We start from the raw sequence: 17,503 nt of genomic DNA on the forward strand, positions 1-17,503 counted from the left end.
TGTTTCAATTATACTTTTAGAAACTAAGTAAATGAATATAGGCAGTTGGGAAGACTTGCGTATTTCCTTTTAATGAACTGTCAAACAAAAAAAGTTGTATGTACTCAGTGAAACAATCCCATAAAAATAGTGTGTAAAAAATTGTTTAATATTTCAAATAAGTATTGCCTCTGGTTCCAGGATGACAAATATGACTACAAGAATCAGCAATCCAAGATGCTTCAAGTGGAGAGAAATATCCAGCAAGGTGACGCCCTGGTGATGGAATGCACCTACTCCACGACAGGGAGAGGGCGACCCACTCTCGGAGGATATTCTTCCAAACAGGAAATGTGCCTTTCCTTCATACTTCACTATCCTCGAATCCAGTTAGCCGGCTGTTATTCCATGACTCCGGTGAAGGAATTCTTCGAAACATTCGGTGTCAAAGAGTTCTACAATGTGGATATGAAGCAAGTGGAAAGCATGTTCCTAACTTCGGGGTAATTAAATCATTGAATCTTGAAAACCTTTTAGTAGTTAATACAAAGCCCTTAAGCTGAGTATCCAATATAACCGCAAACAAGTAGTGCTCCGTGATTGCTACTGGCGCATATGTTCATACAATCTGAACGTGCTACAGTTCCCATGCTGTCTACAGCGATCCATTCAAATATAATATGAACAACAATAGTGATGCAAGCTTCTGTGTTCATGGTTGTGCCAACACGACAATGCTTCATATTGGAGAAGAGACAGATATGCAAAGCATTGTTTTTTCGTTATTTTATCACCCAGCTTTAAAATTATTAGTAATTATTTCATCGTGGATAGATAAAACCAAATATATGTTATGTATTGTCATTATGCTTTTTTTCCAATCACAATTAAATTAAAAAAATAACTTGTCCAAGACACATATTTATTAGTATCCTTATTCAAAATAAATTACATATATCCACAAAATGATCTGTAACATTTTATTATACAAACATATATGTAAAGTTAGTTAATATTTTTTTTTAATACATGTTATGTATTTCAGATCTCTTGAAGGATTCCCGGAGTTATTACATTTAGCCAATGACAAAAATACTAAGGATATTGCTGTGCAGGGAGATGACCAAGGTGTCAATTTACTAAGTGAGTACCTACATACCTGCGCTATTTCAATTTTCACTATAGTTTCCGTAATTTTATTTGTTTTTGACCTACGTGCAAACACCAAATAATGAATAAAATATGCAAAATATTTGATTACTCTTTTAAATTACACTTAGTTGTGTAAATTTTAAAAATTTGTGACATTTTATTTAGTTTTTTTCTCAATTGAAAACAGAAAAATCAATAAATCAAAGAAAATCAACAATAAAAAAACACACCAATCACTATTTCAAATGTTCAAAAAACTATTACTAACGTAACCATATATTTTTTTCTTTGAGCATAATAAATAAAGTATGCTACGTACGATTAACAATGTTGTGTTTTGTTTTTAGGGCGTTTAGTAATTAAGGAGCCACCAGAATTCAGGAATAAGACTTTTATTGCCCACCTAAATGAGATCCCGTGGGGTGAGCCTCTTCTTACAAAGAGAATCGAAGACACACTTTATAAAGGAAAGCACATGACTTTCTGCCGCAAGAGGGATGACTCAATTGCTGTGGTAAGTTTCTTTTATATTACTCGCAGTGAAAATTAACCACAATGAATATTTCAAATAAACTAATTTTTCAACCATAAGTGATGTTACATATTTAAAATAATAAAATTAAATTGAATTCTAAATAATCTCACTCACATTATGTCAAGCTAATCCCCGGAGGAAAAAACTATACTTTCCAGATTATTTTATCAATATCCTCCATTGTTTGCCCTATTTTATGAACTAATGTATAATGTATTTACATTTTGTTTCAGCCTATTGAAATAAGCATATTTCCTAACTTCTCGGAAGTGGCAGAAGATCCATCCAAGCAATGCCATTACAAATCCCAACATAACTCTTCTGCAACATACTCATCTTCTTTACTTTGCACTGTACTTTATACTTTACTGTCAGTTATAATACTTTCAATATTTAAAAAATGTTGATTTAATATATGGTGACAATGTAAAATAACTATCGAATTTTTGGCGTTTTCTATGTGTTGTTGTTTATAAATGACATTCATGTATTTTATAGTCAAACAAAGACTTTGTCTATACATTCTTATGCCATCTGTGTATGTTAATGTGCGTTAATTCTAAAATAATTGTTCCTAATGCACATTGTTGCAAGACAAATTTAAGCACCCATAGTCATAGACGTAAAAATGATTGAATATATATTAAATCTTATATAGCGGAACCTCGGGAAATTAATTTATTTCGGAAAAAAAATTACACCAAAATTGAATAGGTCAATCTTCTCCAAACATATATCAGTATAATGCCACGATGTGAATCCTTTACAAAAAAAACTTCAACTCATGGTATAAAGAAAAAAAGCAATGGGAAGGAGATTATTTTTACATGTAAATGTCAGATGCTTGAAGCTGATCAAGTTTCTGTCTCACAAAAACCTGTCTGATGAGGATTTTTTTCATTCTTGGATTTTATTATTTAAAAAAAATCATTTTGCAAAATTCAAGTAGCATTATCATTGAACAGATTTATAATGTGAAGAAACTAATGCCAGACTTTTTTTTTCCTAATACGAAATTCTGTTCGCAAATTGAGCCATTTCTTCATCGAGATTGTTATTCATCACTCGAATTGCTTATAACCCGAAGTTCCACTGTATTTAATTAAAATATTTTTTAAATAATTTCATTGATGGTACTAAATCAATTGTACCTTGAATTATGACTGAGTAAAGTTACTTTGTACTCTACATTTCTAAAATAAGAAACAAAAGCATTGGATAAAATAAATTATGTTAAGATTTCTGAAGGTACACGAAGATCAGAATTATATTGGAATGAAATTTTACTTTTCCAATAACTGCCTTCAGTCACTATAAACCAAATTGCCAAATATTTATATTTACGTATGTTAGTATTTTTGTAACAATATATGATTTAAGTTATGCAGCTCTTTATTTTGTAATTATTGACCAAAACAACGAAATATGAAATCTTTTTTCCCAATATTGGGATTTTTTTGTATGTATACCTACATACTCACCTATATATGTATGTATTGACTTATGAATTATCAACTTTTTCATTCTCATTGTTTGTAAATAACTACACCTATCAATTAGTTTTATTTATTTTTAATTATGCATTTATGTAAGTGATAATTTTATATAAACATTGATAAAATACTTTTTTTTTTTTTTCTTTTACCCAATACTTATGCCTTACTCTCTTAGACTATAAACTTGAGATATAAGAGAGGATATTACGATGTGAAAAAAAATCCTGGTCCATTTTAAACCGCAATAGAAAGAATGTAATATTTTATTTATGAGATGTTTGCTAAAATAAATCCAAGTTTTCAGATGAACAGAAATAATTTGAATACATTTGTTTAAATAAAACTACCAACAATCTACCTGCAATATGTTTTTTTTACTCATTGAGAATTTTAAAAAAAAACTAAAGTTAAAGCAGGGTAAAATCAGATATTACAACAGAAAGCCTCATTGAAAAATTATCCAGCGTGTCTATAAAAAAGTCTCATTTTACATTATTTCAATGGTTTTTTTTTTTTAGTAAATTATTGATTTTTCAGAAATAAATAATGTACGTATTGAATAAATACATTTAGAATCCAATTTCATTTGTATTTAGTGATATTTCACATTATTTTTAAAATTCTAAAACTCCATATATCTGAAGAATTTGTTATGGTAAATATTGTATATTTTGTCCGCCTCCGTAGTGTAATGGTCAGCACGCTCGGCTACCGTTCTGGAGGTCCCGGGTTCGATTCCCAGGGGGGGGCAAATAAATATAAGTGATATTTTCACTCTAATAATTCAGTATTATCCTGGACTGGTACCTGAAGCGGAGGGCTGATCACCTTTCCTTCGTGTCTCAACGATCAAGATGACACTGTGTTTATATAATGCAGTGCCCTATGCACCATTAGGTTGCGGATAAGGGTTCGAAATATTGTATATTAATGGTTGTGAAAAATATATAAAATGCATTTGAAATAATAAATTATAATGTTTCCCTGTAAACTGTAATGGTCAACAATATTTTTTTCAATCAAATACATTATTCTGTATTCAATTCATCATTTTATTTTATTTAATATTATGTACATACATAAATATCGACAAATCATCCGTGATATTTTAATTTTATATTTTGATATTATTTTTATTTTTAATAAACTGTAAAAAAAACTTGTGTATTTTATTTTGTCACCTACTAATTTTATTATTTCATTTATAATTTTTTTTAACATTTTGTAAGCAAATAAAAATATTTAAAAAACACAAATGATGAAATATGTACCTTCCTATAAATATATTATACGTAACAATTATTTATTGTTAAGACAATCATACGTAGGTTGCTCAATTTGTATTATAACAAAGTAACAAAAAAATGTATGCGGTTGAAAACCACTTAAAGGTTATTAAATTAATCGCCTCTAGAAATTTTATGATTTCTTTCTTATTTAACCCTTTGCATCCGAATAAGTATTAAAAATGTTTAGTATAAAATTATTCTCTTAGCACCATAGCACTTAAGTAGTACGGCAAACCATGCATGCCGCCTCTATGGCGGCACACCAGCACTAAGGATTAAATTTAATTCGGAAGAGCTGATTTATTTTCATGCACTTCAATTGTTGCATCAAAATCACCTAAGTTTGATTTCTTTCTTACTTGAATTTCAGCAGTTGATATTTCAGCTATGAAATTTAAATCTTGCTTGATTAGTGATTAAAACCATGGTTTTGAAATGTTCAAACCAATAAGTATACAAAAGATCTATGACAATTATTTAATGACTTTAAAATACAGTCATCTAAATTAAAAAAAAAAAAAAAACATTGAGGATGTCGTTAGGTGGGAAGGCAACAAAGGAGGCAATAATATGATCACGTGAGGAGAATGGACCATCCAGACTCCCTAAAATTGCACTGCACAGCCAACCCCCAGGTTGACAACTCTGAGCAGACTACCAAAGAGATGGATCGACATCGCAGGAGGCTAATCCCTCTTAAAAACAGGCCACAGGGCATACACCAAGCAAAAGAAGTAAATTTTGAAAATGCGCCCTGAACAGGTTTCGATACTTAATATAATTTAATGTCTTAAAAAAGTGTTTCTACTAAAAGGAGTAAATGAAAGAATATTTAAAGTCAAATAATCGTTTATTGAGTTACATGATACATATATTAAATAGAGAACATGTCCACAAGAACTAACTATAAAGCATTCATCTGTATTATAGAATACATACAATTAGACATGTTGAAATATTCAATATTCTGGATATTTGTGTTATACATATACAAAAGCGCACATGTTAATAATTAATAGTATTAGGATAAGTCTTTTTTATTGTTTTTATTTTTTAATTTATATTTATACTAAATAATATGTCCTACACATTATCCTTAACGCGGAAGTCTACAACATGTTCGATTACATTTTTTTTAACGAAGCTAAGATTTATCATTTGTTTATATATAAGTACATAGTGTATATTGTGCAAATCAATAAAAACCAGCACTGTTAAATGAGAAACATACAAGAATAAAGGTGAATCAAGTATATTTGCTCCAAGGCAGAATAGAATTTTAAATGAAGTTTATTGTAAGCGCCTTCAACTCGGAGATTTATTTGGAATATATTTAGTAATTTTTTTTTAGCTGGTAAAGTAAAAACATGATGCTAGCAATAGAAGGGTACCGATACATACCAATAAAAACAGGAGCTCTCAAAAGATATGGAAATTCATAATGAAAACGATAATTACCCATATTTGACAGGTACCTAATACATATAAAGCCACATTTCATCAATACTACAGTACACACAAAAACATGGAAGTTTTTCTGCACTTGGAACGTGGTTTGATGAAAATTGTAATAATTTTAATACAGTCCTAAACCTCGTTACTCCTGAATTTGACTAATAAATTACACTTTAATCAACTGGACGAGTGCAACGTCTCCCTGCAAAGGATCCTATTTCTAATTTCTCAACGTCGAAAATCTCAAGCTGAATTAAAACACCCCGAGTGATTATATCTACCCATTATAACAATTATTAGTATTTATTACCTTGGGTGTATGAAATGACCACCATACAAACAATACTTTTCTCTCGACTCACATTATATGATGTGGACAACTACGTTTTGTTTTATGATATATTTTTTAACATTTAAAATATACATAATTGCTTGTATATAAACTACACGGTTAGATCTGTTGACTAAACAATTTTCCGCAAAAAAAAAAACATCAGGCAATTGCAACAAAGGGGGTAAAGTCCTTGGCATGAATAGAGGTGCATTTGTTGTCCAATGCAAATAATATCCTGCATCATATCATGATGTACACATACATTGACACATCTAATTAATAAAAAGAATAGTTTTATATGAACTTTTAATACACTGTAATAAAATCAATTACAAATAGTAAAATTGGCACAATAACTAATGTTTGATGGAATGTAGCAAATTTAGATTTTGATAGATTTTGTGAGTTTGTAAATTACATACTAACTTACTGATTCGTGTCCGCTTCTGTAGTGGTCAGTACTTTTGGCTACTGTACTGGAGGTCTCAGGTTAGATTCCCAGAGATGGAAATAAATATAATTGATTTTCCCTGTTATATTTATTTAATATTACTCTACACTGGTACCTGAAGCGCAGGGCTGATCTGCATTATTTTATGTATTTAACGATCAAGATAACACTGCTTACATACTATGCAGTGCCCTATGCTCCATTCGGTGCGGACACGAGATACAAGAAAATGTTCAGATAAAAAAAATTATAAAAAAAAATTTATAGCCGATGACAGTACTAACGACGTTAGTCAATAAGTCTTTTTTTTTCATTCGAGTAAATCCAACTTTATTTGTCAGACATGTCAATGAAAGCGTTTGTTCCTTAACGTGTATCAAATATTACATTCAAAGAGAAAAATACAAACAATTTTTTTATCAGAAGAGTCCCTCCATCGAGCAAATTCAACAACTCCTTATGAGATCCACGAGTGCCATGATCGCTAGATGAGTGTCATAAAATCATTAAACTTTATGCATTGATTAGTCTACAATGGAGCGGGAGGGGACTGGGTATGTTAGGTTAGTAAAAAACAAAATCAGAATCCAAGGACTTGGTGTAGCTTCAGTTCTTCCGGTTCCTTCGCCTCATGTTGGTCAGGCACTGCGGGCAGTACCACTTCCCTTTGGGCGGGGCCGAGATGCCCACGCACGGGTAGTGGAACCATTCGCATGGACACTGGGAAAGTAAAACACAATCAATACATATTATTTTTTAGCATCTCATCAAAGATGAAGAAGAATATGGAAGTCTGGGCATTTACAGGGCTGATGACCGTCATAGGCTGGTTTGAGTGATCACTTTACACACGTGTAAAATTCACCAATTCTACCCATTGTTGACAACCACACTACTTAAATTCTTGGAAGTTCTATATATATGAACCAATTTTAAAACATTGTTCTTGAATTACTAGAACTTCACTAGAGACATCTATTGGTAAGATGAAAAGAAGCTTTTTACTGAGCAGAAACTCTTTAATTAGTATGTGAGGTCCAATTCCTGGATTATAATCACACACATAAGAAACGACAGAAAATACCATTTTCATTTTTATTATTTAAGCTTATAATTTGACCAGATAATTTATTTACAACATTTTGAGTATGTCCAAATACTTGTTCACAAAATCTGGATTATCTCCAATTACAGGAGTTATTTTCATATTATTTTTTGACATCTCATCAAAGATGAAGAAGAATAATTTTATTCATAATTTTATTCTTCTTCATCTTTGATGAGATGTAAATGTGATCCAGATTTTGTGAACAAGTATTTGGACACACTCAAAATGTTGTGACAATCAATACAAACTAACAAAAGGCAAATCAGATGAACCATCCCATTACGATGCTAAAAACTTCCGCGCACAACAGTGATATGTATTTTGTACACCATACGAACATGTGATTTAAAAACGGGAAAAATTTATATTCATGTATTAATATTAAATCAAACACAGATTTTTTGGGTCTTCTAAGTAGTATTTTATTAACAAAAACACATAAAAAATTAATATTGTGACAATTTTTTCACCTTGTATTATCAAACATTCGTTTGATAATGCCCTAACAAGGCAAAACAATTGTCACAATATTATTTTTTTATGTGTTTTTGTTAATAAAATACAACTTAGTAGACTAAAAAAATCTGTGTTTAATTTTGAATTAATAGATAAATTAAAATGGAGTTCTACAAATTAAACGCCAAATCAATAAATAAAATGAATATTCCTAAATGTTGCTTTCGTTGACCTTAATTGAAGTTGAAAGTATCAATTTTGTAATGTTAGCTCTGATAACTATCTGAAAATGAGAAAAAATACATTGCAAGTAGCTGTAATAGCTGGAGCAGCGACACGACCACCGTGGAAGACGTCCTGCAAGCTACTAAACACGTTTCGACGTGCGTGTGTACGCAAAGCACGTCACACATGCACACGCTGGGAAATATTAGTGTATTGGTGTTTTATCCCCGATTTTTTCACAAATTATTTATTTTTGTCGCTGCAAATGAATAACTTTATATTAAAATATGTAATATGTAATTACATTATGGAGGAATGCAAAAATTCTGAGCCCGTATCTATTATATTTTATATTGATATTCTCATTTTAAAAATCGAGTTGTAGTAAATACATATCACCGGGAGAGAAAGGTTAACTAAGAAGAATTCCATGAATACAAATTATGACTCATGTATATTTTTCAAATTTAGTTGCAGATGAAAATAAAATAAAATAAAGTTTAATAGTGCTGAAATAACATTTTTTACTCAAAAAGGATTGGATTGAATAAATCAGCATCAGTTGACGGCACTTTTATGTGAAAATATTGTATTATTTTTAAAATTGCAAAATTTTTACTGTTTTTTTTATGTTGTATCATGGTTCTAAGAGCGCCAAATCGAGAATTACTTAGTTATGGAATATTTGAAAGTCAAATGGAAACCTAAATCAAGAAAAACATTTAATCGGGTCATGTCAAACCGAGGATTCAATGTTATTAGAAATTGTAAAACTTCCATACACTTTTTTCCACATATATTTTTACCAGTCCCAAGAATCACAAATTAAAAAAAATTAGGGATAAAATTATTTATCGAAAATTATTTATTTTTTTTAAAGTAAAATGCATTTTTATTTCGAGAAATAAAAAATGTGAGTGGATAAAAACACAAAGTATTTTTATTTCTCGAAATAAAACATCAATATGATCCACAAAGTTAATGCTTTCAATATTCAAAACATAAAATGCATTCTTCAGCGCGGGAACTCATAGTTAATATTCTAATATTGTGAAGTAACACTAAATGCAACATATTCTACTTGCGAAATAATAATATGTAAATAACAAATAACCCATAAAAGATATATCTGTGTGTACTGCTGTTCATAGTACTTACTTCATCATTATCACAGGCAACCATGTCTCCGTAGGACACTTGGTTACAGATGCAGTAGCGAGGCTCGTTGGGATCATATGTCCACTCTCCATCTGTGAGCGCCTCTTCTAGTGGCATGGAAGTGATTGGCGCAGCATTCGACACTCCCACACTACCCACACTGAAACACGACACATAATGAATAAGCGACTCTTTCTTATGGCCATATCTTATACATATCGTAGTCATACAGGAGAAAGTGACCAAGTGCATTTTTTTACAAAACCGTGATCATTAACTATTTGATATCTTACTAGCTTAAAAAATTAGCCCTGAAAAATTCCCAAAGGATTTTAAACATGGAAGTATAATATTTTGATTTGTTAAAAATGACTTACTGCATTGATGTTTATTTTCTTGCGAAGCAAAAGTGACTTAAATGGGTCCTCCTGAACATTTTACGTTTTGGTAGTTGGTCACTTTCTCCTGTACGACTATGATATGTGGATTTTTTCTTTCTTTTTAATTTATTTGGCAGTCACCCAGTGAAAGGACGTTGATGCCAGTGTCAAGTTTTATATTTATTTACAAACAATAATAATAGCAATTAATACAAAATGTCATAGTTTGAATGCGTTTAGCTTTATCATTTTAGAAATTAAGACTGCAATTCTAGAATTAGGTTCAGAAAGAAGGGTGGATACTTAGGTGGGGAGTTAGATTCCTGCCCGTGTTATACGCTATTTAGAAAGTTCTCTTCTGTTGTGAATATATGGTTTCATCCCCTATATGTTGTCCACATTCGCAATATGGTGATGTAATGCACTTTATCTTATAGATGCACAGGCAGTGAGCAGTGCCCAGACCTAAGATAGACAAAGACAAGTTCCAGTATCATGGTTTCTCACTGTACCTCTGTGTAGGAGAAGAAGATCGGCTGACAGATGACGCCAGGGTTTGTTGCGAATGCAGCATAACACCGCTGTTTCCGCTCAATGAACCTCCATAACTAGCCTTCCTAAAAATGATAATAATAAAACAATGTATTATTTGCATTCCATCAAGATGGCTTAAGACCTTTAAATAATATCTTTCAACTGCCAGTCAGTAAGAGACAGAAAAATACATATGAGACCTCCGCAATCAATTTATAAATAACTTAAATTAAAATTAAATTTATAAATATGCAAAGTTTTCATCATTCTCAGAGTCAATATTGTATTTTTATCTGCATTTAAAAAGAGCATCATGGACTCAAAAAAAATAGGAGCTGTGATCGTACAAATTTTGATGAAACTGCTACAATGGTTTTGTACTCAAGCAGCACAGGAATTTCCAATTTTTATAGGAAAACTGGATTGACAGAAAAATATGACACATGTGCAACGAGTGAATTGTATGAATTTTGTTCCACTTTTGTTCCAATTTTGTTCCATTCCAAATCACAAGGATCGTGTATCCAAATCTCGCCAGCAGTGCACGCAATAGACTGACGCATTTGTATGTTGATGTGCGCGATCACGGATCCGTGTAGTGGGCACCATGCGATAGACGCATGATACATGGATCCATGTAGTAAAGTGTTAAATTAAAAATAAATATTTTCATTGTATTTTAAATGCTGTTTATACCGCCTCCGTAGTGTAATGGTCAGCACGCTGGGTTACCGGACTGGAGGTCCCGGGTTCGATTCCCAGGGGGGGGGTTTAAATAAATATAAGTGATTTTTTCACTCTAGTATTTATTCAATATTACCCTGGACTGGTACCTGAAGCGGAGGGCTGATCGCCTTTCCTCCATGTGTTAACGATCAAGATAACACTGCGTTTATATGATGCAGTGCCCTATGTACCATTGAGGTGCGGATAAGGGTTTGAAGAAGGAAGAATATACCACATGAACCTAAGGGCCTTGCACTCTTAACCTTAAAGAATAAAGATAATAGAAAAATGGGTTTTATTCTATGCGTACTTTTTGTGTCTCTTGGAGGAGGAGGGCGTGGAGGGCAGGGAGGCGGGGGAGGGAGCGACGTGCGCGGCAGGCTCCAGGTGGTGCACGGCCTGCAGGGCCTGCTGCGCGGCGCCGGCCAGCTCGCGGCCCAGCTGCAGCTCGCCGGGCGCCGGCCCGCCCGCGTGGATGGCCTCGTAGGAAGCCTTCAGCGACGCCGTCCTGCGCCCTTGCTGCATCTAGACATATTCACAATTTCAATAATCAAAAGATCTGTATTTGATAATTTTATATTCTTCACACGGTTTTGAGGAGAGCCAATTGCAACAGACAACTGCTAAAGGACATTAACCTGTTAACCGAGCGGGACATATAAATACGTCAAACGCCAACAATATCGGCAACGGTTAGGACATATCGTAGTCGTACAGGAGAAAGTGACCAACTAACAAAACGTAAAATGTTCAGGAGGGTCATTTAAGTCACCTTTGCTTGGCAAGAAAATAAACATCAATGCGTTAGCCATTTTTAACAAGTCAATTTATTATACTTCCAAGTTTAAAAACCTTTGGGATTTTTTTCGGAGTAATATTAAGCTAGGAAAATATCAAATAGTCAATGATCATGTTTTTGTAAAAAATGCACTTGGTCACTTTCTCCTGTATGAATATTACATCCTGTAAATATATGTTGCGCCCTGGTCGGTAAACGGTCGGGGACTATATGTATTTTCAAACAACAAAGATAATTAGATATCCATACATGTTTCAACGTGAATTCTTTTCTATTTGTTTGTAATTTTGTATTTTCCTTTGTGATTTTCATATAAATAATTTCATTTATTTTAAGCATAAATAAAATAAATGAAATCACGTCCACCAGGTATGGCGTACTGACATGTCCTATTGAAAAAGTTCACGCCCGTCGTATGTTACGTAATTAAAAAGTGAACAACTCGGTGAACAGGTTAAGATTCGTAAAATTTCATATCTAGGTCACATTCTGCGGAGAGAGAAGTACAGTTTACTTGAAAAAATACTGATGTGGAAAATTGAGAGGCAGCGTGGGCCTGCCAGAAGGCAAACATCTTGTCTGCGCAATATAGGAGATTGAACCGGGATGAGACATGTTGCTCACTCCTTTCAACGTCATATATATAAAAATTGACAAATTTCAGTGGTGCATGTTTTCGGAATGTCCAGAAAATGTTCTATATCCCAGCAAAAGCGGCATATTTTCAATTTACCCGCTACAGGGCAGAAAGTGTTATTTTTTAATTTTAAAGAAAAGGCATTGTTTAATTTTTTTTTTTAATATACTAAATATTTTTCAAATGAGGAAAAAAATCAGGTTTTATCTAAAAAAATCTGTTGCACAGTAAAAAGTTCAATAAGTGGCTTGATATTTATTTTTAATACGTTTTACTATATTTTTAAACTTTAAAAAGGATCTCCTGAAAACTCAAGTTTTTTTATATATGACGCTGTTGAAAGGAGTGAGCGATGTGGGGGAACTGTTCCGGATCGCGCAAGATGGAAAAGTCTCTGCCAGAGTGATTGCCAACGTCGGGGGGACGAAGAAGAAGAAAGTAAACTTAATATACACAAATAGAAATTTTATTTAAAAAAGCGAGTCCACAAACAGATATATTTGGTGGGCAGCTAGTACCGATTAGAATATGAAAATACCTGTTTAGTGGCGACTATAGCCTGACTAGCGGCAACTGCGATGGCGCTCTCCGCCCCCATGTGACCCAGCGTGTACCCGCCAGGGCTGCTGGACTCCGCAACCCCTCGGCCCAGAGCAGCCTGGAAAATTATTACATTTCTAATTCCAAATGTGTGTAAAAAAACAACAAACAAACGAGAAGTTCACTAGCCTTTTCATAATCCTACTCAAATATTTATCAGATAAAAAACAGTTCAAATGAATTTAAGGAAAAATGTGATGTAAATTAATTTATTTTCAAATACGACAGGCAATTGCTGCAAATAAATAAACTTAGTGACACTGTACTGATAAGGTGAATATAAAAAAATTAATCTAAAAATAAGTTACTCTGGCATAAATCTCTAAGGTCTTAGAGTCATTTCACTTATCGGCACTGATATTAATAGTAAGACATGATGAGGTTTCATTGTAAATGAAAACACTTGTTTTTTACCACTTCAGTTATATTTTTTTAACGACTAGTTTCAGAAGCCACAGATACTTCCATCTTCGGGTCTGAATATAAACTAAATTTATATTCAGACCCGAAGATGGAAGCATATGTGGCTTCCGAAACTAGTCGTAAAAATTAAAATAAATATAACTCAAGTGGTAAAAAATTTATGTCAAAAATAGATGTTTACAGATCGCAATTATGTCAGGAACCTTACAGGTTCTTGACCGGATAGAATAGGCACCTGAATAGCGGAGTCCGTCCTGGATAGAGCCAGGGGCGCAGTGGCGGCCACCAGGGCTCTGCCCTCGCCCCCGCGACTCCCCGCAGCCCCGAGCCCCTGCTCCAGGCTCCGGGACGTGCCCCCGCTCGCCACGGAGCTCGTGCTGCCGCCCCAACTCTCGCGCCGCTTCTCAGCGCGGACTCGGTACCTGAAATCATAAACCGTACTTTACTTTCATTCCTGTACTTCACATTTGCCTACTAATACAGTCTGTGATATTAGTTTGTAAGTTGGATCTAGAACACTCACAATTAGGATGTTCTGTGCTATCTAAAACTGAACGCTCAATCATACACTTTCAAAAATTTACATATTTGAGAAAAAAAAATATAAATCATTATTTATTTAAACTGTTTCACGTGACATATGTTCGCCAATTTCGGTTTTCTTTACACCATAGGTATATCTATCTACAAAAGAGACAACAGCTTATACGTAGGTCATTTTAACTAACTGTTACATTAGTTTCGATAATGTTTTCCCTCCTAAATGATGTCATTTGTGACTCGACATTCAAAATAAATATATTTTTTAATTAGTACATTTATAAATAATAATAAAATAATTATTTTAAAAATACTTCCTAATTATTAAGAAAAGTAAGTAAATTAAATAAATTGAAATAATAGTTATTACTCTAAGCAAAGCTGATAAAATTTATGTTTTTTTATTGATATTTCTTGGAATTCTATTGAACAGATACGTAAATTATATTATCCTGTACTTACTACTCATTTTGAACAATCAGAACATCACTCTATCAACTGGTTAACATATAAATATTATGTTATATTTCAAGGAACCAAAAAACAGATAGGCAGAAGAGAATATAATATGTACACTCAAAACATCATCCCTAACAACCATTAAAGTAATCATTAAATGTCTTCGTATATTCACGGCTGTTCAGGTGCTGACAGCATTTTTTAGGATTATATGTCATCAGCACTATTTACCAACATTTCTTATCCACAAAATACTGATGATGGATGCTGCTTCAAATGCTATCAGCATTGAAACAGTCATTTTAAAATTCATTTAAAATAACTTTTTTTTGGAGTAAAAAAAATAATCGAAGGAATGATTAAATCCAATTTAAGATTTTTTCAAAACTGGAATTGAACCCATAACTGTTTTAAATGAAGTCATTCATATTCTTTAAAATCACTGATATCCCTTATTTAATATCTGTAAAAAACATTTTTTTTCTATGGTCATAACCCTTCCTATGATTGATATTCTCATATTTCTCGTAAAGTGCTTTTTCATCCAATTGTTAAACGTATCGCCTTAAAGCAAAAGTCATTAACTAACAAGCATCACGATGACCTAGCACAGCCCATAACACAAAATGCTTAAACAAAAGACATGATATTTGTGGATTTTGCGCATGTTTTATGTTAGGAACTATGTATGGGCAGAGAGCGATCGCCATGAGGTTGGTGGTTAATGAGTTTTGCCGATCGGGATGGTGTATCCGTCCCGAGAACTGTCCCGAAACCTTGGAGACTGTACCTATTCTCTTTATGGTGATTACTCTGGGAGCTCTGTCCCAGGGAAGTGGGCTGGTCGAGTTCCAGGGAACGTTTTTCCAGTAACTCGGTTATACCCTTATTATCTGCTTCCAGTTCACACTTGAATTTGTACAGTTCGGTGTCTGGAATAGCAACACACAAATATTACAATGTTCAATGGAAGGAGCACTCCTGGCAAACATGCACATCATATTTTAACACTTCAACTACCTCAATAAAATCTAGTTATAAAACCTAAATAAAGGGGACCATACAATATAACTTTGCCTCTGTATATATATTATATATTATACATAAAATACAGCTACCTGTACCTTTATTTACTTTTTCTGTTGTCACTTCAATTTTACAGTTAAACTTGGCTATGGTGGCCTCGGGAATAATGAAAACGTAATGATAATAGTAAGCGTATTTGCATTTATATCAAAGCTTATGGCATAAAAATTTTGTTTACTTTGAACATCGGTACTTTATTTAAATTTTTAAGGAATAAGAGGCAGAACGTCTATTTTAAAGGTTTGTCTGCAAAAAAAATTATCAAAACGTAGAAAAATGAAAACCCGTCTAGTGACACCTCTGATAGTTTCCATTGCATCGTAAGAAGCGCAAACATGGACAGTAGGAAAAGAAAAGGAAAAATGCTGGATCTGTTTAAAATGGTCACCACGTATTCCTTAGACTGTAAGACACACAAATGCCTCTATCCTCAAGGCATTATCAGTAACCGGGAAACTCCCTAACATTCCAGAAAAATTATTATTTCCTACTTGTTACAATGTAGTTACAATGGGCATATTGCCCATTGTAACTACATTGGACAGATTACTAATATAATTGATTATTTAATATTTATACAATATCCTTCAAAATTATACCCCAAATTAAAACTTCTGCTGAAGCAATATCGCAATGTTTGATTATCTTGTTTACTTACCTAATTTTCGCAGGTATTTCTCAACAAGTTCATACATTTGATTAGCTAACTGCACTTTTTCGTCAGCTTCATCTAATGTTTTGTAATATTCCTTTCGTATATCACCAAAGTCTTGATTAGCTAGTTCAGTGGATATGTCTCCACGCCGACAATTACCAAACAAGTGGCGAACCCGCTTTTCCAGGGAGTCCATACTGTCTGTAAATAATTTCACAAAATAAAATTGTAAGACATTACAAATTTTTAAAAATATATATATACTTATATATATATTAAAGAAATTAGAAACCGGTGTCTCACAATGAATTTAATACGTGACTATATAATATTAAATGTTACGTACTGAACAGATTTCCAATTTTACAATTGCATAGTAGATTTCATTGAATAATCTAAATACAATACAAACAATATTATATTAACTTACTTTGAACTGACAAATCCAACTCTCTCATTTCGGTGAAGCGATCCCTTAATTCTTGAGGCAGATGCTCAATCACTAAAAAAATCAAAAAGTGACATTTTATTTTTACAAATCATAAAAAATAGCCGAATTTGGTACCTGTATAAAAATTTATAAATAATAAATTATTTTTCAATAACTTTTCAAACACCATTACACTTTACCGCCATTACGATGTACATCGTTGTTAAGTTGGTAGTTTCTAAATAAGAGAAGTGACTCGAGCTCCGCCTTGTCAAGTATTGTGTCGATTTTGGGATTTTACTTACTTTCAAGGTAATCTTCCAAATACAACATTTTGAAATAGTTAGTTAATATGCTTTCTCAAGTGAAAATGTTATAAAAAACAATATTAGTTCATTGGAATCTATAGAAAACAGCGAGCGATAGCCGGAGCCGTCACCGAAAGAAAGCGTCACTAGACAGTACTACCAACTTAAAGAATATTTATTGTGTTTACAATTTTTACCGTGGCGCGCGCGGCTATCTTAAAAATGACATGCATGTTTCCCGTTTCTTTTACAAAATATTATCTTTCTGCCTTACAATGAAAACTTTTT

General features: G+C 32.8%; 2 protein-coding genes across 3 annotated transcripts in view; one reads left to right on the plus strand and one right to left on the minus strand.

Moving 5' to 3' along the window:
* Window positions 1-3,287, plus strand: part of LOC148302202 (MOXD1 homolog 1-like) — a 105,149-nt gene extending 101,862 nt beyond the window's left edge. For both annotated transcript variants that reach the window (XM_088271989.1, XM_088271990.1), the window contains exons 9-12: window positions 181-482; window positions 1,025-1,122; window positions 1,479-1,645; window positions 1,900-3,287. In XM_088271989.1, coding sequence (XP_088128115.1) covers window positions 181-482; window positions 1,025-1,122; window positions 1,479-1,645; window positions 1,900-2,073 — 741 coding nt within the window. In that variant the 3' untranslated portion in view covers window positions 2,074-3,287. The remainder of the gene's footprint in view (window positions 1-180; window positions 483-1,024; window positions 1,123-1,478; window positions 1,646-1,899) is intronic.
* Window positions 3,288-5,483: 2,196 nt separating this feature from the next.
* Window positions 5,484-17,385, minus strand: LOC148302203 (inhibitor of growth protein 3-like). Its single transcript, XM_088271991.1, has 10 exons — window positions 17,213-17,385; window positions 16,908-16,979; window positions 16,481-16,678; window positions 15,527-15,668; window positions 13,973-14,159; window positions 13,253-13,372; window positions 11,589-11,803; window positions 10,531-10,635; window positions 9,639-9,798; window positions 5,484-7,411 (listed from the first exon to the last, which is right to left on the minus strand). The coding sequence occupies exons 1-10, from the start codon at window positions 17,238-17,240 to the stop codon at window positions 7,298-7,300; spliced, it is 1,341 nt and encodes a 446-aa protein (XP_088128117.1). The 5' UTR covers window positions 17,241-17,385; the 3' UTR covers window positions 5,484-7,297.
* Between the last annotated feature and the right edge of the window lie 118 nt (window positions 17,386-17,503).

Source organism: Brachycentrus maculatus, unplaced genomic scaffold (genome assembly GCF_059751285.1).
Source record: "Brachycentrus maculatus isolate JH-2025_06_01 unplaced genomic scaffold, ASM5975128v1 h1tg000473l, whole genome shotgun sequence".
Lineage (NCBI taxonomy): Eukaryota > Metazoa > Arthropoda > Insecta > Trichoptera > Brachycentridae > Brachycentrus > Brachycentrus maculatus.